This window comes from Panicum hallii, chromosome 3, assembly GCF_002211085.1.
Source record: "Panicum hallii strain FIL2 chromosome 3, PHallii_v3.1, whole genome shotgun sequence".
Classification (NCBI taxonomy): domain Eukaryota; kingdom Viridiplantae; phylum Streptophyta; class Magnoliopsida; order Poales; family Poaceae; genus Panicum; species Panicum hallii.
The window spans coordinates 12,610,170-12,637,649 of record NC_038044.1 but is presented as its reverse complement, the minus strand read 5'-3'; the positions used below and the strand labels follow the sequence as shown (position 1 = coordinate 12,637,649).

The following is a 27,480-nucleotide window of genomic DNA, read 5'->3' as shown; positions in this document are numbered from 1 at the left end:
CCAGTGAAAATGAAATCAACAAAGTTTTTTTAAAAAGTAGAAATCATATGATTTGGCTCAAGTTCCATAAAATTCGGAGAAAAAGGATTGTATTTCAAACGAGGTTTAATCAAAGCATGCTTATACGCTTGCGATTATGCTTTCAAGTTTACTTATGTGTGCCGAAAATACAAAAACGAGGAAGGCATAATTTGCGGCTATGGGAGGATAGACGTGGAGTGGGAGCCTCGGATGCTTCCATGGGCTAGTGGCTAGGATCAGCTCTCGCTCCGTCCGTCTCAGGCTACCTCTCCGATACAAGACACGGTGGGCAATTCTTGGGCAGCGACTTGACTCGTAGGACTACTGGTACTGGTCGAGCTCGACAGTGAAAAAATCTACCGGCCGGCCGCAAACTGTAGCGGTCACGTACTCACACCACCACTGTTGACTGGTGTTGCCACGTGCATCAACTTATTCGAATATACTTTCGGATCAAAAAAGAGAACTTTATTCGAGTACTGGACAAAACTGGGGTTTCCATGGCCCATGGGCCAACTCACCTACTGTACTAATGTTAGGCGGGCCATTGAATAGGGCCTACTGTGACTAGAGTTCTCATTGTGGGCCTTTAGAGACTGGTGAGCCCAACACGATGTCCTGCAGGTGAACAGGACTCTCTCTCTGTCGCGCACTCTCTGTGTCCCACTCTCTCCATTGTCGTCTTAGCCAACTGCTACAGGCGGTCTGCCCTAACCTGGTTGCAAGGTCGGTGGAATAAAATCTCGCTGATCGTCGAGTTCTTGCATAACATGGGCATAACGTAGATGGGGCAGTTGTTTATCATGGTCAGCCGTAAGTAACCTGTTCTTGCAATGAATCAAATCCAGAGAAACCCATTTTAACTGCCAAGTGCCAAGCATCCTGCGCATGAGTTAGTTGAGTTGGGGGAATCAAGTCCTAGTTTGTGCATGCAGTTCATGCGTCCTGTGAGTTCCGTAAATCTTTTGCTCTACATGGAATCTAATCTTGATCATGTTTTGTTTAAGAGGTTTCAGGATTCTATAGTTCATCAGACAGATTGCAAGATCACCTAACTATAAGTATAAAGTACTGCAAAGTGTAGCACATAGATAAATTCGTTCTTTCTTTCTTTCTTTCTTTCTTTCCTGTGAAGAATGCTGTGGTTTGAGGTATATATGTTGGATATGCATGATATCTTGTCCCTAAGCTGACTAGGATCCTTCTACACATTTACCTTGTAGCTATCATCTCCAATCATATACTATATGCTTATCCTAGAATTATTCAAAGATATCATACAGTTTGTTAGGAACTAGACAAAGATATCCTCCCTGCTTTGCCTCTAGACTTCAGCGATCTTGGCGCTGTCCCATGCCAAAATCATATGCCCCTATTATCATCGAGCAAAAGTCAGAGCTCTGCCCTGAAAATGTACAGTTACCAGTATGCCATTTTTCATTTGTCAGTTTTATACCATTTCGCCTATAGCATCACAAGGCATGGAGCAATGAAGTTACTGTCCTGATGATTCAAGATCCATGACTAATCCTTCTCTGAAATAAACACGGCACCATCCAGGCATATGGATCTCCATCGATATGAAACAACCATGTTCCTGCCTGCTCGCATAATGAGATAACACCAACACCGAGCAGGAACCTTTGAGGTGGCGAAGGCTGGCTGTGTTCAGACGCGGCTCCCATGTGTCGCTTGTGGTTTTCGAAGGCTGCCGTACGGCCACCCGCAAAAGAAACGGCAATAATACGTTTGTAAGTGGCCTTTTCATGCCCCGAAAACGCAGGCTAAGCCTGGAATCCGAGCATGTGATTGCTCACATGACCCGAGCAGATGGGGGCTTGACTCGATTGCATTAGCATTCGGGGATGCGTGCAGTCCCAAGGCCTCATTCAGTGGGCTGGGCACCGGTTCTCTGTTTACTGACAAATTCCAAGTTTTCTACAACAGTTCTGATGCAAGGACTTGCAGGTTGGTCTGCATTTCAACATTTTGATGCAGTATCAGCGTATGGAACTTGGAAGGACTCCTATGGATTGGACGCAAATGTGCTACACAGTGCTGGAAATCTAGCTAACGAGCAATTCTCATGTGTGTCTTGTCAGTGCCTTCTTCGCAGTGCACACAAATGATCAGTAGTTCACAGTTCAGCACTGCAGTTCAGACTAGAACCATATCTTCCGTGGAGATGCATGCCTGTACGGTCCCATACCATCGATAGCTCAGCGAAATCATTAGCTCATGAACTCCTTTCTTTAATACAAAGATGGGCCAACCTTTTGCGCGTTACTGGGGCAAAAAAGAAAAAGAAATCAAATTCTTATGAAACAGGAAGCTGCTCCCTCCAATTTCTGATGGAATAATGTGACACTACATTTGCTGGGCATGCCATTATCCCCCTGATTAAAAAAGCATATCATCTTCTTCCAGCAAGTTGAGGGCTCAACCAGGATAGCGTGCCCACTGTGCTGCCAACCAAGACAGTTCCGCAGGCGAAGGCGCCTACCCACTAGGTAGGCTGCTCCTGCCGCCATCCTCATGGAATCCATTTCTCCATGTCGAAATCGCCGCTAGCATATCGGTTAAGAATATCTAGCAGGACATGAGGAAAGAATCCCAGAGGGGAGCTAGAGCTAGCTACGTACCAGGCATCTGACCTCCTAATTGCAGCATCAATTCGGTGTCAAGAGGGACCGTTGGTCTACATGCTCCAGAGGCATTGTCCCCTGGAGCGTCATCAGAATTCGTGCCCACTTGACGGGACGATGCCGCATGTGCCCTAACCCCTGCAGCTAGCTAGCCTCTCACTTCTAAGAAGGGGTATATGCCCCTTCCAAGGTGTTGTTTATGATATGCACAAGTAGAGGCGATGGGCGGCAAATAAAGATGTGAGCCCTGGCCTCCTATATAAGCCTGCCAGATGCCCTCGCTTGACCACGCCATTGCAGAAGCAGATCCAGCAGTAGTGGCGCAGCAGAGCCTTCAAGCTCACAGCTCCGATCTCCTGCAGCATCTGTTAGCTCGGCCAGGATGAACAAGCCATGGAGCCAGGGGAAGCGCAGGGGAGGAGGACTCAGCAGGGTGCTGAGGGAGCAGAAGGCCAGGCTCTACATCATCCGGCGATGCGTCGTCATGCTCCTCTGCTACCATGACTGATCTGCTCCGGTGTTTGCTGCTCTTCTTCCTAGCCGTTGACTGAATCTAGGTGGTGGTGTTGCTTTGATCTTTCAGTTTCTGGATCTTTAGGAACTAGGATTGACGATTCTTTGGTGTACATAGGGTAGTTCTCAGCTGGTAGCTACTGACGATCTCCATCCTTAACGTCTCTTGTGCTGTGTTAGTGGTTGTTGCTCCTAAGTCCTACCATGGCAAGGATGTGCTGCTAGGTGTTATCGTGTGTATTTTTTCTATATAGAAGTGCAAGATCAGAAAAAAGAAAAGTTGTCTTTTGGTATCTACCTTTTTGTCTTGCGTTCAGAGTCACTTTTAAAACAGCTGTTCCAGCAATCTTGAATTTGTAGCCATCTGAAGGTGTGGAGTTTGCACTGACATCCAGATAAAGCAACTTGCATGTGCCAAAAAGAAAAGCTTTGTGAACATCACCAAGCAAGGCAGATATATATACTACTAATTCTAAAGATAAATTGCAATGCTGGATGCTATCCTCTGAAAAAAAAGACATACATCATTGCAGTTTACAAATTTTTCAGTGCGTTTGATTACTGTTTGGAAATGCCGCTACTAATACACTTTTGACACATAGCATACTTCCCAGTTTATCAGGTGGTACTCTTCTTTTTCAACTAGTAACGAGCATCCAGATTCCTCGCAATTTTTTTTGAAAGAATAGATTCCTTACAACTTACAAGTTACAAATTGGTAAATAAACCATCAAGTTGGCAAGTTGCCCGTGGTACTTTTAGTTTTCCAGCAGCAATCAAAATGCAGACTCAAACTACAAAAAATGCATCATAAAAATCTGTGCAACAGTTAGGTAATAGCCTGACAGTACAACCAGGTCGACTTTCAAAACAAAAAAAAAATGTACAGTGAGCAGCAAGCACTGGACCACAATTAAACGAGAAGCTTCAAGGTACTTGCATGTACTGGCAGCGCTGAGCTGCAAATGACCTGCCTCCCGTTCTTGAATTCTGAGTTTTGATATGCACAGCCCATTGCGAAAAAAAAGAAAGCCTGGCAGATCTTGCCAGGTGCACATTTACGTCCATATCTTTAGCATTGGCCACTGACTAGATGGTTGAATTGAAAGTGTTTTCTAACATGAATGACTAGCACGGATTATAAAAATTCTATCAACTGAACATGCCAGTTTGTGCATGGCCACTAAGGGCGTTCAGATGTTTCAGCAAACTTGCAGGCACTAAATTTTGCTTAAAATGCTGATCAAATGATCTTTGTGCCAAGAAGAAAAGAACTTCTGTTGCATCATACATTTGCAGGCACAATGTATAGAGACCTCAAATCATGTCCGGACTCTGATTAAGTGGCAAGCCGAAAGGCTAGCTAGTGCTGCTCTTGCATTGGTCGCTCCAACACTTCAACCTGAAACGAGAGTGGAGGACGCTGTGTTTATAGTACATAGATCAACTTAGATTAGTGCAAATTGGGTCGGTTCCAAACACGCTGTTCCTTTTTAATTGCCGAGGGTCGGCAAAACCAGCGCTTTACCCGCTATGGGAGGTCGCGACAGAAACGCGTATCCTACAACCACTTGCTGTACTTGCTTCAAAAACCATGTCCAAGTTCAGGCCATTGCTGTAATAAAGAGTTTACAACAGCCAGCTCGCTTGCTTTCTCTCAAGTGGAGCCAGCCACAGGCCATTACTTGTAGCACTAGTTGCTGTACGTGATCAGTAGCTCCGAAGTTTGGTTGTTTCTGCCTGCAAACCAAAGACCAAAAATGAAGAAAGCCATCAGCCTATCACGTTTATAGGACAAGCTAATCAGTTAAAAACTAAACTAATTTGTGTTGTTCTAATTGTAATACATTTAAGAGCGGAGGGAGTATGTGTTAATATGCATTTAGGTATAATAACCTTCGATTGCCATCTATATCTAGCTATTCAAACTATGCTGTCGCTAAAAAAAGTAAGTGCTATTCAAGCCCTGAAAACGTGATGTATGAATGCTGACGAGATTCAGAAGTGCCGTAGAAATGTGATGCGATACAGCATAATGGCATATGAGACGCGATGCTTTTGCGAGATGCGGTGAGGATTGCAATCTACAAAAAGATGAAGCATCGAGGATCTGCATTGTTCACATTCCACAGTATAAAAATGGTTGACACAGCACAGAGCTCATAGTACATGCCTGTGGTTCGGTGTATCTGTGTATGCGACTGCTCATGGTTGGTCAAATACTTAACAAATGACACTGGCACATGCATTGCCATTGCGCAATGTTGATAGAAAACCTGAAGAAATTGCAAAGATCAGCCTACTCCTCCAAAGTCAAACACGCGGATAGCATTGTTTAGCTCTGCAAGTCAGAAGCTGTTGTTTGACCTGCCAAAGTCAAGCAGCTTGACTTGCCTTGGCGTGCACTGCTCTGCTGCTTGCCTTGCCTGGGCGTAATGGTGTTCTGGATTTCAGTTGTGCAGAACAGCTGAGTGCGTGCTGGAGTGCACAGAAACACATGACAAATGCCAAATTGGACATTGTAATTGATGTGAATTAGAGTGGAGTTCATAATCGTGTGACTGAATGTTAAAGTTAGACTGTAATTGATGTCAATTGGTATTGTTTCTAAATAGTTAATGTGAATCACTGAAGTTCCTTGAACTGTGATCATTGGAGTATTGTGAACTGTATTACTGAATTTAAATTTGAGAGCATGACATGCACGTCATGCAAAGTTTTGCTGCAGAGTGTACAATGAAACCAGGAAGTGTTCTCTGAAAGCCACCGCAGACACTGCAAATTTACAATGAAATTGCAAGTCGAAATGATTTTCTCTGTTTACATCTGCAAATGCACAGTACTGGTGTATACAAAACATGTAAAAAGATCATCTATGACTAGTGCATCAACCAAATGTTGCTGACGATCTTTAACATTCTCGAAGCACAAACCCAAAACCCCAACTGCAGCTCTGCTCCCTGCGTCCGCCGCCTCCAGAGACCCTTACCTGCGCGCGCTAGCCTCCTCGCCGCGCCGCGCTGCGGCGTTCAAATGGAGACGGCCTCACGCTCCAGCCCCTCCTGTGCCTCGCCTGGCTCGCCGCCATCCTCCCCATCGCCGCCGCCGCATTGCCAATCCCCGCGGCCGGCGGCGGCGCATCCTCCACCTACTCTACACCTTCTCCTCCCGCGGCAAGACCTTCAGGGCCTCCTCCTCGTCCTCGTCCAAGGAGGTAAGATTTCTGGCGGAATTGTCGATGCTTCGCCTCATGTTCACGCTGTCATGTAGTAAATGCAAAGGACCCTATGTCATTGTGGGTGACTTTAACGTGATCAGATTCTCATCTGAAAAAAACAAAGGGGGTACTCACAGACATACTAATCTATTCAATTCTGTGATTAACTCATTTGAGCTGATTGATCTTCATCTTTGTGGGGGCAAGTATACTTGGTCTAGCAATCAGCCTATACCCACCCTGGAAAGATTAGATAGATTCCTGGTAGATAAAACCTGGGAGAATGTGTTCCCTTCTGTAATGACATACAAATTACCTAGAGATGTTTCTGACCATAACGCCATCATTTTGAATCACAATGTTCCCCAACCTCTGAAAAATCTTTCCTTCAGATTTGAACTCTCATGGGTGAAACATCCTGAGTTCCTCCCACTGGTTCAAGAGCTTTGGAATAAAGCCTGTCATGCTGAAACAGCATTCGACAGAATCCAAGCCAAATTGAAAAGATTCAAACAATATTTCAAGGGGTGGGGGTTCAACAAGCAGGGTGAAAACAGGAAAATTAAGTCCCAAATGAGAGAAAAGCTGCTGCAACTGGAGCAAATAGAAGAAGAATTCATCCTCTCTTTGGAGCAAACCCAGAAAAAAATACATCTCCAAAGTGCTATCTTCAAGTCTTTAGAGGAAGAGGAACTATATTGGTTTAAGAGATCCAGTGAGAAATGGCTGCATGAAGGAGATAACAATACTGAGTACTTTCATAGAATTGCCAACGGGAGAAGAAGGAAAAATCTCATATCATTGAATGATGGAGGCTCAGTGATAGAAGGAACTTCAAATCTGTTACTTCATGCTATCAATTATTATAAGGATCTCTTTGAGCCTGCTCAATTCCCTTCGGATCCTGCTTTATGGCGCGTGAGGGAGAGGCTTTAAATGAGGAAGACAATTCATGGCTGACTAGGCCTTTCTCTGAAGAGGAGATCAAAGAGGCCTTGTTTCAGATGGAACCCAATAAAGCTGCAGGCCCGGATAGTATACCTGTGGAATTTTACCAATCCTGTTGGTCAATCATCAAGAGTGATCTGGTGGAAATGTTCGCTGAATTCCACAATGGAGGGCTTGATATTTGTAGGCTCAACTATGGTATAATTACTCTTTTACCAAAAGTCAATGATGCAGAAAGAATCCAGCAATATAGGCCGATATGCCTCTTGAATTGCTTATATAAACTGATTACTAAAGTCCTCACCATTAGGAACAGGTGAGTGAAAAATTAATTCTGCACTCACAGACTGCCTTTATGAAGGGAAGAAATATCATGACTGGAGTGCTTGCTTTGTATGAAGTCATGCATGAAACTAAGAGAAGAGACGAGGTTGGAATGATTTTGAAGTTGGATTTTGAGAAGGCGTATGACAAGATGTGTTGGGAGTTCTTATTTGAAAATTTAAAACTAAGAGGATTTGGTGAACAATGGTGCAAATGGATTACTAACGTGGTGACTGGTGGCACTGTAAGTGTCAAAATCAATGACCAAGTGGGGGCATATTTCACCAATCACAAAGGGGTGAGGCAAGGAGATCCCTTATCTCCAATTTTGTTTAATCTGGTTGCTGACTGCCTCTCCAGGATGGTCAGGCAAGCTCAAGAGGGAGGTCTGATCACTGGGTTGGCATCACATCTTATCCTCAGGGGAGTGGCTATGTTACAATACACAGACGACACAATCATTTGCTTAAAAGATGACATTGAGGGTGCTAGAAATTTGAAACTCTTACTCTACTTGTGTGAGTTGATGTCTGGACTTAAGATCAACTTCTCAAAAAGTGAAGTGGTCTTAATCAATGGTAACGATGCCAAAAAATTGGATTATATGGAAATGTTTAATTGCCAAGGTGGGGAGTTCCCTATCAGATATTTGGGAGTTCCAGTTAGTCCTTCTAGACTACACGTCAAGGACTGGGCTCCCTCCAGGAAAAAAATGAGAAGAAACTTTCTGCCTGTAGGGGGAGCTATCTTTCTATTGCTGGTAGAACTACAATGATTAACTCCAGTCTAACTAGCACCTTTATGTACCACATGTCGATGTACTTTTTCCCAAAAACAGTCATTGAAAACTTGGACAAACAGAGAACTTTCTTCTGGCAGGGTGGTGGCCAGAAGAAGAAATACCATCTCATTAAATGGGAGACTATTTTTTGAGCAAAAAGAAAGGTGGGCTAGGGATCAAGGACATTACCAAAATGAACATAAGCCTCTTATGCAAATGGTGGTGGAGGCTTGAAACTGGAAATGGCATTTGGCAGGAAATAGTTAAAGCCAAATATCTGCAGGGGAATCCTATTGGTAATGTGAGTCACAGACTAGGAGGTTCCCAAGTGTGGTCTGACCTTCTCAAAGTCAAAAACATTTACTTGAGGGGGGGAGATATTAAGACAAAAAATGGGAAGAATACAATTTTCTGGACTGATACTTGACTGGAGGATAACCTATCTGTCTATTATCCCCAGTGCTATATGATCTATGTGAAGACAGGCACATCACTGTGTTTGAATTCTTGCAAAAAAATGGGCAGATCAGTTTCAGCAGATGGCTTCCGCCTATTCTGTTTGACAAATGGTTGGATTTGGTGGACAAGGTGTTCTCGTTCCAATTTGAAAATTGTCAAGAAATTAAGTGGAAGTGGACTGGTAATGGAAAATTCTCCACAAAATCAGTCTATGATCACATTTCTTGTTGCAGAACTCGAGGGGGGTTCAAGCACATTTGGAAAGCCAAATTGCCTTACAAGATTAAGATTTTCACTTGGCTTGTCGAGAACAAGGTTGTTCTGACAAGAGATAACATGGTCAGGAAGAAGTGGCCGGGGGACCCAAGTTGTTCCTTCTGTTCTCAGATTGAAACAGTGGATCACTTGTTTTTCCAATGGTCGGTGGCTGGAGTCACGTGGGGGATCGTGGCGCTCTGTTTTGGGACGACTGACATCCCTCAAGATACTTCCCAATATAGAGTGTGGATGAAGAAATGGCTTCCTGGTGGGGAGATAGTCTACCATTTTGGCTTTGCAGCCATATGCTGGGCGATTTGGAAATGCCGGAACACGCGTGCTTTGATAAAAAACTGATCAAGCACCCAACTGAAATAATCTTTCATGCATGTTCTTTCATGACGTATTGGGCACGTCTGTACAACTCCGAGCTGCAAGGGAAGCTGATGGACGGCGTGAAGACTCTGTTGGCGTGTGCTCATCGGGTGTTGGCGCATCAAGCTGGGAACAACCCGAGGATGCTGATGGCTGCTGCCGAAGAGGAAACAACTGACGAGGAGGACGACGAATGAAGCAATCCGTCGCAGTTTCTTTTTGTTTGGGGGCTCTCTAGTTTAGCTGCTGGTAGTTTCTATTAGCGAACTCTCTCCCTGGGAACCCTGGGGACAAACTGATGCTGGATGTAATTTGACAGCGCTCTTGACTTGAATCAGGTCCGGAGTGTCTGAACGAGGCGTTGCCCACCCCCCCCCCCCCCCCCCTCCCCTGTTCTGTGCTTCTGAACATGGAAATGGGGTAATACCTCGTCTCGAAAATGTTCACGCTGAGTCGCTTATTTGCTTATTTCCTCTTGGTTATCGATTGTTTTAGAAACATAGGTAGAAGCGTGGATGGTTTGAAGGTTGGTTATGTCAAGTGTACTACCCTTCGTGTCCAAGCTTAATCGTGGATTAATTTTCAATTCTAGAAGCCATTTCTCAGTGTCGACAAATAAGTTTCTTCTTCTGAAGAACTTCGTATAACTTCTTCTGAACTTTGGAGAAATCGGAAATCAATGGAGCTCATGCATGTTTGGTTAGAGGTGGTGCCTTATATTTGGTGGTATTGCCTTGCAAATTACTGAGTTCCTGCTGCTGTAACCTGATTGTTATTGAATAGCAGTGTAAACTGGTAAAATTTTACCTAATGTAGTTCAGATTCGAGAATTTTCTACATTCTACAATTTGTGGCCTGTTAATTAGGTGTCACTCCTAAGACATGCACTTCAAAAACATGGTAATTAGCGTCTGTTAACTAGCAAGCGATTATTATGTCAATTTTGAGGTTTAGTATGATAGTTTGACTATATTTCAAACCACATGTTGAAGGAGTTTCATGACAAAAATTTGATACTGCATAATCTCAGCAGTGAGATTTAACATCAATTTTCCTCGAGGTTTATTCTGCACATCAAAATTTTTCTACCCTCAGAAGCTCAAACTTATAACTCTTCTCCAAAAGTGCAGAGGTTCACCGTTCCACAAAAATTCTTCTTGCACCTTTACATGGTGGGTGTGGTAGTGACGACAAGCTTGCTACTTGCAATATGGTTCTACGCATACATGAAAATGTGAACAATATACAACAACAATGGATATGTATAACATAACATATGGCAATGTTGAAACGGCAAACGATAAATGTTTAGTGTAACATTGAAGGTTATTAGATGTCAATAACAGTGTTCAAACTTCAATGAGACAGTTTTGCAGAGTTATTTAGCTTTTGGATTTCATTGTCTATTTTTTCTACCTTGACAGGGATCATTGCGTGAACAAATAAATTTGGATGAATATGTAATTCCGTGCTGTGACTGATTTAGTCACGTGTCTTGCGCTCATTACCTTGCTGAACTAGTAAGTTCCTACTCCCTTCATTATATTCAGAATGTTGCACATACTGATGTATATGAAAAGCCCATTAAAGTGCTAAAAATAATGGTGTCAGGTGAGAGTAGGCTAATGGCTAACCAATAAAATAAACTTTCCATTTTCCAAACTTATAGGATCTGGGAGCCTGGGATGGGTTCACTAATAGTGGATGAGGGGATGTCAAACATGGGAATATCCTGCGTTTATACCAGATCTTTTTTAGGTTTATGCTGCAGCTCTATGTGATGTAATGTCATTCAGACTTCTCATCAAATATGTTATGCACCTCACCAACATAGATTCCACTGCAGTATAGATTTCTCTTATGAGTGGTCAGGCCATTTAGGGGAATGCACACATTTTGTGTACGACTTAAAGATGATAAAAAATGTTATCTTAGGAACACAACTTATTTCACCATTGTTAAATATATAAATGATGTTGATGACGAACATTTTTTTTGCTGTTCTACACTTGTATTCGAATACAGCACTGAGCTTTGGTTTGAAATCAGTACTCTATTAACATTTGCTGTTATTTTGGCATATAGATAATTTATTTTGGCATGGTGATAGCTAGAGGTGGATCAGACATTTCGGTGAGGTTCCTGTACCTTTTTGTGGTATGCTTCTCTGACAATTTTCACTTTTGGTGTTCGGAATCCAAGCAACTTAATAAGGTTCCTTCAGTGTCTATCGTTACAGCAGGCTCAACTGACCCTCCTTTTTGTGCAGATAACAAACTTGTCCTTTGCAGCAGTACAAACTCATAATAGTATCCTCAGAAATTTTGAAGATTACCCTCGTTCTTGTAACGCAATCATTCCATTTGTATGCTAGATGTCTCTAGAAAATGCCACAAACCTGTCTTGCTTGTTTTCATCTGCTTGCACATGTCCAATGTTCCTTGTTTATTTAACTAGAAGACTCTGAATGTACTTATAATGTTATGTTTGTGTATTTAGATTAAAATACACAGATATTTGATGCACGGTAGTATTAGTCAACATTTTTTAGCTTTGCAAAAAAAGTTCTTCCAGAACCAAAGATTTGTCAAGTTGTGACTATCTAGCTGACAGTGAGACAAATGATGTCATTGTTCACCATCATGGCTCTAAATACTTTCCTAGAGCCTCAGCCTTCCATGTCATTAATGAAACTTTTTTGATCTTAGGTAAGTTCTGCCTGGCACCTGAATCTCTGCTAACAGGCCTTCCATTGTTTTGTTTTTTTTTAAATCCTACCGGGGCAATTTGTGGTGGGTTTTGTATTCCAATCTCTGTGTTAGTACCATTGATTACGTTGATCCAAAGTTTCTAGTTCTGAAATTTATCTAGTTTCTGCTGTTTACTTCAGACTGTAATGCATAACAGGAATGGGGATGGATATTGATTCAAGAGAAACTGGAATGACATCAGGCCTAAAGGACAATCTACCTAACTAATTTTTAATGTCATGGGCTGGGTACTTTTAGAGTTGTCTTGAAAAGGTAGTTATTGTATTTTGTAAGCATATTTGATTAGGAAATAGAGGTCAGATTTATATTACATTTTGAAAACACATTCTCGTTAAAAACTCAAGCATTTGTGATTAGAGAGATTAATTACCCTTCTCCAATTTATGCATCAGGCATGCATTCTTCGCATGGGTTTAATTAGTTTGGGGGCATCAAACCCTCAAGTAGTTTGTTAATGTTTTCTGCCACACTACATGTTAGGAGTCTCGAGGGTGTTCATGTTCAGAGGTTCTAAGACTGTATAATTCATCAGCTACGTCACAAGGTCACCAAACTAAGTATATAGTGCACAGTAGCAAAAAAAAAAGATAATACTTTTGACCCTAGAGCCTGTCAGCCTGAGGATGGAGATTGTCCCAACAATGAGTCATGACGTAATCCCCTTTGAATATAACTCGAAAATTCTGCTAGGAACATATACTATTGTTTCAGGTATCATGGATGTGACTTCTTGTCCCTAGGATGATTAGGATACTCCTATACGTTTAGCATGTAGTAGATAGCATATCTTTAATCGTATACTATATGCTTATTATCTTAGAATTATTCAAAGATATCAGACAATCTGTTACACTAGACCAAAATATCTTCTTCTGTCTGGCTGTGCACTTAAATGTTCAGGGTATTTCAAGGTTAAACATGAATCCAAGCACATAAATGATGAGCAACACAACTGAAGTTAATTAATACTAATATGGTTTTTTCCTTTTCATAATTCGGATACATGCTCGTACCGTTTTATATGGTGAAATAACTAGCCATAAATAGAAATCTAAAGTACCGCAACAACGAAAAAGAAAACACTTGCACAGAATATTTGATGGTGTACGTTTTTGTAAATCTATATAAATGATCCAATTGGAATACTGTGATCTTACATATACTGAACATATCGTCATCTTCGATCCCCTTTCCAAGTTGAGGACTCAAAGTCTCAAACAGGATAATGAACAGCGTGCAGCTGACCGAGACACTTCGGCAGAAGAGAGGTGCCTACCTGCTGGACTACCACTACTTGTATCTTCATGCAATCAGTGCAATTTCACGGCAATGTAGTCACTACCAGCTGGTTCAGAATGCTTAGCATGTTATGAATCCCACAGGGAGCTAAGCATTTCTACAAATCAACTAATCCTGATCACAGGATCCATTCTGTGTCAAGAGGCATTGTCTTGCCAAGAACTCCATCAAAGTTCGTGCAACTTGGCAGGATCCTGCGCGTGCCTACCTGTGGAGTTGGAGCGGCAGCAGGCAGCCTGCCAGCCTCTATCTGAAAAAAACGTCAGGTGTTCAGCCCTGTCAGCATTCAGCCAATGCCTCTTCCAAGTTCCAAGATGTTGTTACGATATGCACAGGTAGGCATTGGCACTAGGCAAGCCATTGGGAGGGAGAAGATCGAAGCCAGCCAGCGACGTGAGCCTTCCTTCCCCAATATAATCCCACCAGGTGCTCTCGGTTGACCACACCGCAGCTGCAGCAGAGATGCAGATCCCGCGATAGCGTCGGCGCGGCGAGAGCCCTGGTGCTCGGGTTACTCATCCTCCGTGCCTCTGTTCATCCATCCGGGATGGTGAGCAAGCCGAGGAGTGGCCAGGGGAAGAAGCGCAGGGGAGGAGGAGGGCTCGGGCGGGTGCTGAGGGACGAGATGACCAGGCTCCACATCATCTGGAGATGCGTCGTCATGCTTCTCTGCTACTCTGACTGATGATTCCTCAGCTGCCTTTATTTGCGGTTCTTCCAGGCCATTGATTTTACCGTTCGTTCCCTGATGTACATAGGGTTCTATGCTGTCCAGCTTCTTCAGTTTGCACTCCTAAGTCCTAAAATGGCAAGGATGTAAAGATGTCAGCATGTATCTTGTAGTGTATTTGCTCCGTATAAGAAATGCAAAAACAGAAAAAAAGAAGTGTGTCCTACATTTTTGGCTTACTCGTTCATTCAGCTTAATTGTTTATACTTCTGCGTTCGCGCGATCCAGCACATGTAGTTTGAAGGCGAATCTTTCCGTATGAAAAAAAAAACAGTGGTGGCTCTAGACCCTGAAGAATGGTGATTGTCCAAAAAAAAGGGGGTCGTGAATGCGATTTGTTATTGGCCTTAGAATGATGAGGATCTTACCAACTAGCTTCTGTATATGTTTAGCTCGTAGAGCATCTCTAATCTATACTATATGCTCATCCTAAAACTATTCAAAGATATCTGACAGTCTGTTACACTAGACAAAAATATCTTCTTTTGTGATCTGGCTCTGCACTTTAAGAATCTTTGGCTGGCTAATGAGAAAATATCTCGGCTTCCACGGTGGCAAAGTCAGAGCTCCGTCCCGTAAATGCAGGTGCACAAATACCAGTCTGGCAGTTCTATGTTCTCTCAGTTGTATACCACCACAAACGTAGAGTTCAAACTCACATGATGTGGCACATATACTATTGTTTCAGGTATCATGGATGTGATTTCTTGTCCCAACAATGATTAATTAATAAGATCATTCTATACATCCACTAGCTCGTAGACAGTATCTCTAATCATATACTACTATGTGCTTATCCGAAAATTATAAAGATATCTTAGTGTGTTAGGACACTTGCTTGGCAAAAATATCTTCTTCATTTTCTCTCTAGCTTCAAGAATTGTTATGCTAGCACATGCCAGAATTATGTTTACGACTTGCTAGTTTTACATTTCTCAGTCATGATATCTTCTTGTGATGGTCATCCTAGCCTCTGCATCAACACATACCCTCATATGAATCCCTGTTGCTCTGAACAGCAGTGGATCTAGTTGTTCATGCTAACACAGTTAGGTAGCAACAACACACAGCAAAACAAGCAGCAACATGGAGGTGGCGAGGGCTGACTGTGTTGAGGCGTGGCCCCATGTGACACTTGTGGCTTTCGAAGATTGCGTACAATCGCTGGTAAAAGGAGGGGCAAATCAAAGTTGGTAGTGGCCTTCCCGTTGCCCCTCAGTTAGATGGGGCTTTGCTTGTCTCCCCGTTCCACCATCCGATGTTACCTGGCAGGCAGGGCACTTGTGCGGCATGGTTGTTCTCTCTCTCAAATACCAGCGGCAATTTCGGCACGCAAATTGTAAGGTGGTATCTCAGTGGTTGTAAGAACAAACAAGCTCAGCTGTTTAGAATCCAATTAACGACTCGAAAGGTTTATCTTCGTTTCAGTGATTTCGCTAGTTCTCGTTCGGTGCAGTGTATATGGAATACCATTCCTCTGCATCCAATTAATGTTGGAAGTTAATAAACGAGCGTTCTTTTTTATTTTTCTTTGCCGGTCAGTGTATTTCATTATCATTCCTTCGAAAACATGCATCAGGTGCTCTCATGGAGAGGGAAGACATGCACAGGTAGGCACCAGCATTAGGCAGCCATTGGGAGGGAAGGTCGAAGGCAATGACGTGAGCTTTTCTTCCTTCCCCACTATATAAGCCTACCAGATGCGCTCGCCTGACCACCACCACGGCAGCAGCAGAGATGCAGATCCGGCGATAGCAGCGGCGGCGGCGAGAGCCTTGGTGCTCGTGGTTACCAACCCTCCGTGCCTCTGTTCATCCATCCGGGAAAAAAAATCCGGGATGAACAAGCCGAGGGGTGGCCAGGGGAAGCGCAGGGGAGGAGGAGGGGGACTCGGCAGGGTGCTGAGGAAGCAGGTGGCCAGGCTCTGCATCATCCGGGAGTGCGTCATCATGCTTCTCTTCTACCATGACTGATCCACTGATGCCTTTGCGGTTCTTCCTGGCCATTGACTACTTTGTTTGGTTCTGTCGGTTGGTTCCTTGATGTACCCCAGGTACATAGGGTCCTTCAGATATGTATCCGTATCATCTTTAACTTTGCTGGGTTTGTTGTTACTTTCTACTCCTAAGTCCGACAATGGCAAGGATGTACCGCGAAATGTTGGCATGTATCTTTTTGTGTGTTTGCTCTATGAGAAATGCAAAACTGAAAGAAAAAAAAAACTTGTGTCCTACCTTTCTGGCTTTCTCGTTCAGTTTGTTCATACACTTGTCTGAAAAATAGCTAACAAAAGTAGCTTTGCAATGCTGCGTGCCGTACTCTGAAAAATGCCAACAATGCAGATCCAGGATTTTGTCTTTGGGTCAAGTTTTCTTTTCTAGCATATTGATAATTGATCCTTTTGTGGGAAAGGAAGCTGTTCCCCGCACAAACTCTGAAAAATGGCATGCTTCGCAGTGGATGATTTCAGGCAACAGCATTATCTGAGCACATGCTTCCTAGTTTTCAGGTGCTACCGTTTCTCTTTTCAACAAGTAGTGAGCATACAGATTCCTCACATTTTTTTTAGAGTAAGAGGAAGCCGATTTCTCACATTTTTTTCCTTAAGAAGAACATATTGTAGATAATAAACATCAAGTCACTGTTGCCAATGATAATATGTGCAGACTTAAATTAAAAAAAAAGGTGAGCCGTGAAAATCTTTTGCAACAATTTGGTAATATGCTAATAGTACAACTATGTACAGTGAGCAGCAAGCTCTGGACCACGAATGAAATACATATTGAAACTGTCTTTGAACGGTTGAGATCCAGCAACCGCTTTTGCAACTGCACTGGACCCCGGTCTAATTGAACAGAGCTTCAAGGACAGAGTTGCAACGATTTGGGTAAATCATGCTCTCCCTCTCTCACACATGCCAGACATTATGGCCATGAAAGAAGTGACTGCTAGTACGTAAAAGTCAGTTCGGCATCTCCTCAACGCTCCAGCCTGAAACTAGCGAGTCTGCACGAAGCTTTGTTTAGTTCAGAGATAACTTAGATTAGTACGAACTGGCCCCGTTTCAAACAGGCTATTCCTTTTAAACTACATGGTCGGCGAGACCGGCATTTTTTGTCGAGATCAGAGACAGAGCTCACGGTAGGGATGCAAAACCGCCATCCACTTGGTGTACGTACTTCAGGATTCAGGAATCCCCCATGTCCACTTGGTGGCAGCATCGTGATGATGAAAGTCAGAAGTTTTGGTCGTTTTTCTGGAGAAGGAAAATAGGGCACAGAACGGATGTGGCACCTCTTCGTGGGCTCGGCCTGTCGTCAGCCCGTGTACGTGACTGGGCCGCGCACCAAGCGGGCCATGTTCCCTCTCCGTGGCGGCGGCTGAACCAACAGAAGTGCGAACGCTCCGGCCGTCGTCCCGTCTCCCCCGATTCTCCTGCTCCGGCCGCCGGGTAGCTAGGTTCTTCAGTAATTTTGTACCTACCATACAACAACTTGTACATTTATACCACTTTATCCTAATAAATTGCAAAACATGCATATGGATATTTGAACTTATCAAACTTATGCATGTCCGGTCATATGTACACCGCTGAGTGTATTTTTCTACCATCCATAATAATTAACATAATCTCACCAAATTTCTATATTTTATGGTTCTTTAAGGCTGCAGATGCATACAGTATAGTACGTAGGCTAGTTTAGTTTCGTTTGTGGCAAACTGGATTGAACTTTGCTTGGAATGATGAGCTAGCATACTCTGACATGACGTTTCCATGACACTCCATGTGTAATAATTGAGTTTAGAAAGTGTTTTTCAGGAAGCTACAATGACATAATGTTCTAGTCCTTATCATGCACTACATGATGATACATGTCACATAAATTTTTGTATAGTGTCCTGATATGTCTCCATGTTGATCCATCTGAAATCTGTGTTTGATAAATTTGCCTTTTATCCTTCATATTCTCAAAATTAGTACTTGTCACCTAAGTTACATTAACGTAGCAAAATATGCTTGGTGGTGCACATATGAGTATATGACCGTACATGCACAAGTTTGACAAATTCATGCACCCATTTGTATACTTCCTCCAGACCTTTTTTTTTAAGACGTATTTCCGTTTTTCATTTGGGCCATGATATAGAGTGCTCCATCCGTACCAAGGCAGGCCATCACAAGGGGAGTAAAAAACGAAGCGTCATCTGGTTTTATGATACGGTAACTGTCAATCAGCGCAAGGCATTCGCTAAACGATTCACCGCGAGCATGCGCGCAGCCAATCGTATGGTGGGGCAAGCACGGGATCTGGTGGTTAATTATGCCACCATGATGACGTCTTGGTCTTTAGATTTAGGGTCTGTTTGGAACGGCGCCTAAGGCGCCGCAGTCTAAAGTTAGCAGGTTGCCACACATGTGACGTGCTAAGCTGCTTCTCCTTAGCTCTGTGTTTGGTTCGCTGCCACGCCTAACGTTAGGCGTATGTGGAAAAAATGTGGCAGCCGTTTGGATTGCTACCACAACTCAAGTTAGGCAAATCATTACATATGTGGTAGCTATTTGTTTCACTGCCTAACTTCGATCGCGCCAAACAATTTTGTGGGCAATTTGGCACGTAAGAGCACAAATCCCGGCAAACCAAATGGACATGCACTTGCAGCCTTTTGCTTATTTTTCCTTTTTGTTGAAAAGGTGCCAAAATAGCCATGCACTGAGGCACAAAAATATTATCCATCTAATCAATCATATAGTAGACCAAGACATTAAAAACTCCATTCATTATTGCTAGGTAAAATACAATGATCTACCTTAACCAGTCACCTTTATCAAAATTTCTCATCTGTTCAGCAAACTACACAGATTGCACTAAATTATACTATTTGAGAACCTACGGTGTCAAATCACCGGTGAGCAAAGGTCTCATTCGTTACATACACAAGTCAAGGACCTATTTTGTTGGAGATCAAACGAACAATGCTGCCAACAAAAGTGCTAAGGAAGTTTGCACTCATTGAGCAGACAATGATTGAGGCACCAGTAAAATAGTAGAGTGCCTGAACAGCTGGAAGGATTGAAGCTAACAAAAGATATGATCATGCAGACCATGTCTTGTATGTTACAAATTTACCTTCAGCACCTTAAATCCATGACACCTCTACATCATTAATTGACATTAGATGGCAAGAGGTACCAATACCTCTCGGAACCTCTCAAGGAATATCAGAACACTTAAAAGTTCTTTATAACTTAAGTACCTAGCTACCTTTCGCAGGAAAAAGATACTTGAAGCAGAAAAGACCGTCAATCTTCATCAGCCATCAAAAGAAGCGCTCATTCGGTAACAAAAGAGTGGAGCAGCCTACAAAGTGCAAAAGAAGCGGCCTCCATTGACACCATCCACCTTCGACTGAGTACTCGATGAGCCTAGTACAAGTGCAAATGTCAGCTTTGTAAAGTGCAAATAATATCCACAATAATGGCTAATAGAACATATATTACCTGAGTACTTAAACAAAATAGCCTGCGACCATACATAGCCAATTCACATCCCCGAATCGCTAAGAAACTTGAAAATCCATGACTGGAATGTTACCTCGGATGAGCCTGATAAGAAGCTACGCATCCCCTTTGTTCTTTGGATGCTAGAAATGTTCCTACCATCAGCTTTTGGTCAGTAGTTAAAATCATATTCTCAAGTCTTTGCCATAATATATCATCAGAGTTGCGCATAGAAGGTGGAGGTGGTGGTGGCTTCTTGATTTCATTTTGAAGTTCCACTAAAGCAGTTGTGATTGCATCTCCTACCCTAGATATGCGGCTCCTTGGTCTCACATCTCTCTTCTGTGCTTTTCCCTCACTTCTTAGACGCTTGACTCCCGAGCTACATGAGCTTTGCTCAGCCACTTGGGATGCCATGCTGGGCTGGCCACTTATAGGAGAAGGTAAAGTGTCGGAATCATCACCTAGATTATCTTCAGGCGGAGCATAGCTAGACAACTCATTCATATGTCATCATCATAATCATTATCTTCATCAGCTTGTGTCTCATTGAGACAAGTGTTGGCATCCATAGCAAGAGAACCATCAGCACTGCTATTAAGGAATAGTTCTTGCATTTCATTGAAGAATTTGATGGGCTTGGACAGGAGCCTTCTTGCCCTGCTGCATACAGTAATATGCTATTTGTTAATAAACAATATTCCATTCATTTAGCAACATACTAACAACAAAGATTGGAAAAAGAGAATACCTGTAGGTTAGCCTTCTCTGATTCAGATATGATAACCATAGATCTTGAGGTGTCAAATGTGTTACCACTCTTGCTTAATGCTGTTCTAATAAACTCCAATTTTCCTTGTAATGTCTGAAATGCCTCTCAACCTGAGTAGCAGTTACCCCCATATTGAACTGCCTATTCAATGCTTCTGAACATTTGAAGTGATGCTATTTTTTTATTTTGAAACCAGCATGCTGCTCCTTTATGTAGTCAATGAACCAACCGACCATATATTTAGTTTGATCCTCATCCCATAGAATGGTCCTCTCTCGAGTGGTGCCATCACCTTCATCCTTTTCCTTCCCCTTGACCATATCTGTACTCAAGATCAATTTATATCAATGTCTCAAAACAGCCACATAATACAATTAAATATGATGTTAAAACAGCCTTGTAATACAATTAAACAGCAACACAATTCAATTAAATAGGATCTCAAAACAGCCATACAATAAACTTACACAGTATCTCAAAACAGCAACACAAATATCTTAAATAGGATCCCAAAACAGCCACATAATAATATCTCTAAATAATTAAATAAGGTCTTCATAAAGCCATACAATACACTTAAACTAATATCTCAAAACAGCAGCACAAGCATCAATTTTGGTCCCACTCATCCCACATTTGCTGAGCTAACTGATCATGTAGGATTGCCCATTGCTGGTTGTCCCTATTAATATCCCCATGTGAACGATTGCTTCTTGGAAGAGTTTGAAACCATGTCGCATCATCATAAACATAAATATTAGATCCATCATCAATTATAAAGTTATGCAAAGTGCAGCATGACAAAACTATCTTGACTTGTGTTTTTAAAGGGAAGAATGGTTGACTTATAAGTATCTTAAATCTATTTTTGAGTGTGCCAAATGCCCGCTCAATCATTATCCTAAGAGAGGAGTGGCGAAAGTTGAACAATTCTCTTGGATTCTCCGGTCGTCTAGTACCCTTAAACTCCTTAAGGTGGTACCGGACACCTCGATATGGAGGTAATATGCCAGGTCTAGCAGCATAACCAGCATCGGCTAAAAAGTAGTGACCTACAATTAGATTGAACTACAATTAGCTATTAATTTTGGAAGCTAAAACACGGTATATTAATGACTTGACTTATACCTTCTGGAATTTTTAAGCCTGATGGCCATGACAATGCATCTTGGAGCACAAATGAATCATGAGCTGATCCTTCCCATCCAGCCAGCACATATGTAAACTTAAGGTCAAAATCTACGGCAGCTAAGATATTTTGTGTTGGATAGTGCTTTCTACCCCTAAACCTATCTTGCATATATATAGGAACCGATGCTGGTATATGTGTGCCATCCAATGCTCCTACACATTTCTAACACAAATGAAAAAAGTGCTCCTGTTAGTGATTATTACAAATTAATAAAAAAATAAATTCATTGCATTATATATATATATATTACCTCAAAGTATGGGTAAAATCTTTCCGGGCTGGTGGATATCTTTGGATGTGTTTCCGTAGTTCTCATGACAATAATATCACGAGACAATACACATAAAGCATCCAAAACAGCATTAAAATATCTACTAACAGTCTCTCCGGAGCATAAGAACTCAAAGCCAACTGATCTATTTGTCCATCTGTGACCAACAAATTTTAAGAACATAGCTACTTGTTCCTCAATTGACACATTGATACTATCCTCTAACAATCCACGGGATCTTAAATGACCACATAACCGGTGAAAAACAACTTTATGCATGCGCAACTCACTAATACAGTTGGCTTCAGTTCCATTATATAAACGGTTTAACCTCTTTTCTCTTTCCAAATCTCTTTCTAATAAAGAACCGTATTTGGGCCTCCTCATCAACCTATGTTCTTGTAACTTGTACCACAACATGCAAACACAGATGGCTATGCAAATAAGCAACCTTCTTCTTTGAATGCTATAATCATAATAATAATACTCAAGATAATCCTCCATTGCACCCATCTATAAAGATTTAATAACTATTTTAGAATGCATACAACACATATGACACAAGAAAAATCTAGAAGATAGTTATACCTTAAATTAAAGGAGAAGATGACTGTTCTCGCTGAAAAAACACCTGCAGAAAGGAATAAAAATGTTACTTGTGTGCAGGAAATGATCAATTGGGGGGGTTAGAAAATTGCAGGAAATTTTCAATTGGGAGGGGGGGTTAGACATATGCAACAAAGCAGATGATCAATTGGCCGGGGGGTAGACAAAGGCACTATCTTGATCAATTTGGGGGGCGGGGGGGGGGGGAGGGGGTGTTAGACAAAAGCAGAGGAGGGGGCGGGCCAGGGAGGGGGGCGCGGGCTCTGCTCAGGGGGCGCGACGGGCGGAGGGGCGCTGCGGGCGGAGGGGGGGCGGGCGGAGGGGGCGCGGCCGGCGGTGGGGGCCGCGACGGACGGAGGGGGGCGCGGCTCTGCTCAGGGGGGCACGACGGGCGGAGGGGCGCGGCGGGTGGAGGGGGGCGCGACTGGCGGAGGGGGGCGGCGGGCTCTGCTCAGGGGGGCGCGGCGAGCGGAGGGGGGCGCGACGGGCGGAGGGGGGGTGGCGGGCGGAGGGGGCGCGACGGACGGAGGGCGGCGCGGGCTCTGCTCAGGGGGGCACGACGGGCGGAGGGGCGTGGCGGGCGGAGGGGGGCGCGACGGGCAGAGGGGGGCGCGGGCTCTGCTCAGGGGGGCACGGCGGACGGAGGGGGGCGCGGCGGGCGGAGGGGGCGGCGGGCGGAGGGGGGCGCGACGGACGGAGGGGGGCGCGACGGGCAGAGGGGGGCGCGGGCTCTGCTCAGGGGGGCACGGCGGGAGGAGGGGGGCGCGGCGGACGGAGGGGGGCGGCGGGCGGAGGGGGGCGCGACGGACGGAGGGGGGCGGCGGGCGGAGGGGGGCGCGACGGACGGAGGGGGGCGGCGGGCGGAGGGGGGCGCGACGGACGGAGGGGGGCGCGGGCTCTGCTCAGGGGGGCGCGGCAGGCGGAGGCCCGGCGGCGGCCGTTCGCCGGGGGAGGGGGGTGGGGGGAGGAGGGGGCGGCGGGGAGGAGGACCTGGCGGCGCGGACGGGAGTTTGGAGGCGAGTGTGGCGCGATCCAGAGGGTGCGGCGGCCAAATCGAGCGCCGCACCGTGGCGTGATTTCGCTATGGCGAGCTGGTGGGGGCGTGCCTAACAATCTGTGGCGCGCTAACGTTAGTAGGGTGTCCAAACGTTTGCCTAACGTGGTGTGGCACGCCTAAGGTTAGGCTGTGGCGCCTTAGGTAACCATCCAAACACCCCCTTAACCTTCACGTGCCTAACAAATAGGTCTGGAGGGAGTATTTTGCAACTTGTTGGACTAAAACGATATAATCATATAAGTTGTTGTATGGTGAGTACAATTTACCTTCTTATTACCCGAGGTGTTTACGCAAAAAAACTACTACTACAACCCTTTGACCATGTAAATGAGGGTCCTGTTGACCTCTGCCGCGTGGGGTAAAGAAGTGGACAGTGCTGCAATGAAACACCACCGCCTTGGTAATGGTGGGAATTGACAACACGCGTGCTAGCTTCCCGACCTGCTGCTGCTCGTTTCAGTTCACACACATGCAGTAGCGGAGCCGGCGGTTAATCTAAAGGGGCCGATTGCTATAATATACCATAACTTTTGCCTAGTATTGACCGCTCTTAATAAAAACTATACAAACTAGGAAATAGGTGATTTTTAGGGAAGCAGCTCTTGAGGTTTAAACTTTAGAAGCAAGAAAAAAAATAAAGAAGCAAATCTGAATTACAGTAGAGATGTAGACAAAACTGATAAAAAACGAGATAGGAGCCTCCCCACATTGCACTTAGAAGGGAGCAAGGCTCGAATCTGGAGCAGACAAAACTGATGATTAACTGATACTAATTGTTCAACGCTTGAATGGAGTAATACTAATATCCAAACTAGTAAATGATACATAGGAGAATATACAAGCATGCAGCCATGCAGATATGTAAAACTAGTGCGCATGTAATAAATACAAGCTTCCATCCTTTATGCATAATCTGCTGCTGTATATATCCAATATAAATTATTGATCCCTAGATCCTTTAAAAATTTATCCCGAACAGAGCGCTGGAGGCCGCTGTGACCCTAAAGAGGCTCCCTGAATGCACACATGCATCCACCACCATAGTTGTATGCCGGCCAGTCTCCCCAACGGCCCAATCTCTGAAGGACAAAGCCATGCATGACCTTAGCCCAAGGCGCCGTCAGACCCGCGTGCATGCCAGGCACCAGGAACGCGCGGAGACGCAACCCGGGCGAACGCGCCGGGGAGGTCGGAGGTGGATGGAAGCCCCAGCTTTCTGCCGATTTTTCCTCCTGCTTTCTGTTCAAACGAAACGAGCTCCGTTGGAAAAAAAAAGATTCGAATTCCGCGCCAGCATTCATATCTCAACGAACCCGCACGGCATGCGTCTCCGCGTCCCGGCTCCCGAAGTCCGCGCCCGCGTCCCGCTTCCTTGAAAGGCAGCCCCGGCCGCCGTCGCGGCAGATGCTATCCATTCGTTCCAGACGACCCGGCCACTACCACTGCCGAGAGCCTGAGACCTAGTACTCGGCCAGTCATGCCTTGGTCCAAACACTACTACGCGGTAGAGCCGCCGCGGAAGAACACTGGCGGCGGCGGCGGCGGCGGCGTCGGCGAGGCGAAGGGCGACGACGACACCCTCCTCTCGCTGTCGCTTGGCGACATCTACAGCGCCAAGGCCCCCGCGGCGAGGGCGAAGGCCGATGCCGGCAGCCTCCGCTCGCCGGTGGTGACGACACCGATGGTGGCCGCGGCGGCACCCGTGCGGCCCGCGGATCTGCTGGCCGCGCCTTCCGCCGCGGCGGCGGCGTTCCACTACCCGCCGCCGCGCTTCGATGCCCTAGTGGTTGAAGGCAGCGGCGCCTTCCCAGCAGCGAGTGTCCCTGCGCCGACTCGGATGGCGATGGTGTTTCCCTGCGACGGCAATGCAATCGTCCCCGCCCCGGCGGTGCATGGGCATGGCGACGGCGACGGCACTCCTGCAGCGCCAACGAAGCGCCCCGCGAAGCGTTCGCGCTCTGGTCGCCGCCGCTCGAGCGCCACCACCGGCCACTCAGGAGCGGGCGCCTCCGCCCACGCCGCCAAACAGGCAGACGACAAAGCGACCATCGAGATCGAGGGCGGCCTCCACGTGGTCCCGCCGTACCCGTGGTCCACGGAGCGCGTGGGCGTGCACCACTCCCTCGCCGAGCTGTCGCGGCGGGGCGTCGAGGCCGTCACCGGCGAGCTGCGGTGCAAGCGCTGCGAGGACCTCCGCCTCGTGACGCTCGACGCCAGGGCCAGGTTCGAGGACCTGCGCGGCTACATCTCGCGCAACGTCCAGGGCATGGACGACCGCGCGCCGCGGAGGTGGAAGGAGCCGGCGCTGCCGGACTGCGAGCGGTGCGGGCAGAGGGGCAGCATGCGCCCGGTGATCCCGGCGGACAAGCACCGGATCAACTGGGTATTCCTGCTGCTCAGCGAGATGCTGGGGGTGTGCACCCTGGAGCAGCTCAAGCACTTCTGCGAGCACACCCACCAGCACCGCACCGGCGCCAAGGACAGGGTGCTCTACTCGACCTACATGGAGCTCTGCAACCAGCTGCTGCCGAATGGGCTCTTCGACATGGAATCGGAGAGGAGGAAGAGGATCCGTCCAAATGCTTAAATTTCATACCATGTAATGTTCCTCCTGGTATGATTTATGAATTTATAACCAATATATATATATATATATATATATGTAAATAGTAGTGTGGCTTTTTTTTCCTTTTGTATCACAAATGTATCTTGGTTTATCTGTGCACTTCTCATGATTATGGGTTTAAGTATAAGGTTATTATACACCTGCGCCTTAAATTTCGCCATGTAGTATGTAATATTCCTCGGTTAGTTTTTATCCTTTTTCTGGTGGTCTAAAAAATCAAATAACGCTACAAAATCAACACGGTACATACCACTGCGAACCATTCACGTGGCAGCTCTCCTGTTTTTTAATCTCAAATGACAGTCGTTTCTGACACCACGGTATTTCTAGATCTGTTGTTATACCAAAACTTCTGACACTTTTATCCCGTCATCATGATTGTAGTAACAAAACGGAATACCGAGTGGAGTACATTCTTGATCCATCGTAATGTGCAACCAGCCCGAGAATATTTTTTGAAAAAGGGTTAAAAAATTAAATTCGAAAAAAGGGTGCCGATTCGTAAATTTTCGAAAAATAGGTACCTTCCGCCCGATCAACGGGCGGGAGGCGTGGGGCTGGAGACATCCCGCCCACTCAACGGGCAGGAGGTGCCCTCTTTCTTATTTTTTGTTGGAATTTATATTTTACAAACTATTTAAAATTCATACTTTTTCAAATACAAGATTTATTCGTCATACTCTTTTGTATACATAAAAAATTTTAGTTCAATTTTACAAATAAGATTACGATATCTAAAACTCGTATGAAGATGGTTAAGCGATAACGTTTTGCAACGTAGAATCTAAATATTACGATAGCACGATACATCGAGCCATTAAAAATAAAATAGTATCATACAAAAAATAGTTTAAATATACAAATGCCAAGTCACAGTTACAATTACAAACACACATAATGATTTGTTAAAAGTCACTGCGGGAAATATTACAAATACACATAATGGTCTGTTAAAATTACAAATACACATCCAGATCTGATACAAACTTAACGCGGCAAATATTATACATGAGCAAACAACGTTCAAATAAAATTACAACTAAACGATGCCTGGTATCGTAGTAGCACTCGATCGGCGACGTCTACCACTCCTTGATGCAACCGGAGGTCTTCCA

General features: G+C 44.7%; 2 protein-coding genes and 2 pseudogenes across 2 annotated transcripts; 3 read left to right on the top strand and 1 right to left on the bottom strand.

Annotated features, from left to right (window-relative positions):
• The first annotated feature begins 2,766 nt into the window (after positions 1-2,766).
• On the top strand, positions 2,767-3,542 carry LOC112887268. Its single transcript, XM_025953401.1, has one exon. It carries the CDS (start codon positions 3,049-3,051, stop codon positions 3,172-3,174), a length of 126 nt encoding a protein of 41 aa, XP_025809186.1. The 5' UTR covers positions 2,767-3,048; the 3' UTR covers positions 3,175-3,542.
• A 1,689-nt stretch (positions 3,543-5,231) lies between these two features.
• Positions 5,232-10,779, top strand: LOC112885225 (annotated as a pseudogene).
• Positions 10,780-19,350: 8,571 nt separating this feature from the next.
• Positions 19,351-21,363, bottom strand: LOC112885224 (annotated as a pseudogene).
• A 3,853-nt stretch (positions 21,364-25,216) lies between these two features.
• Positions 25,217-26,326, top strand: LOC112885222. The gene has a single exon (XM_025950872.1). It carries the CDS (start codon positions 25,217-25,219, stop codon positions 26,324-26,326), a length of 1,110 nt encoding a protein of 369 aa, XP_025806657.1.
• The last annotated feature ends 1,154 nt before the right edge of the window (positions 26,327-27,480 follow it).

Excerpts from the sequence above, each read along its gene's own strand:
- LOC112887268 (XM_025953401.1), top strand. The coding sequence starts at position 3,049 with ATGAACAAGCCATGGAGCCAGGGGAAGCGCAGGGGAGGAGGACTCAGC.
- LOC112885222 (XM_025950872.1), top strand. The coding sequence starts at position 25,217 with ATGCCTTGGTCCAAACACTACTACGCGGTAGAGCCGCCGCGGAAGAAC.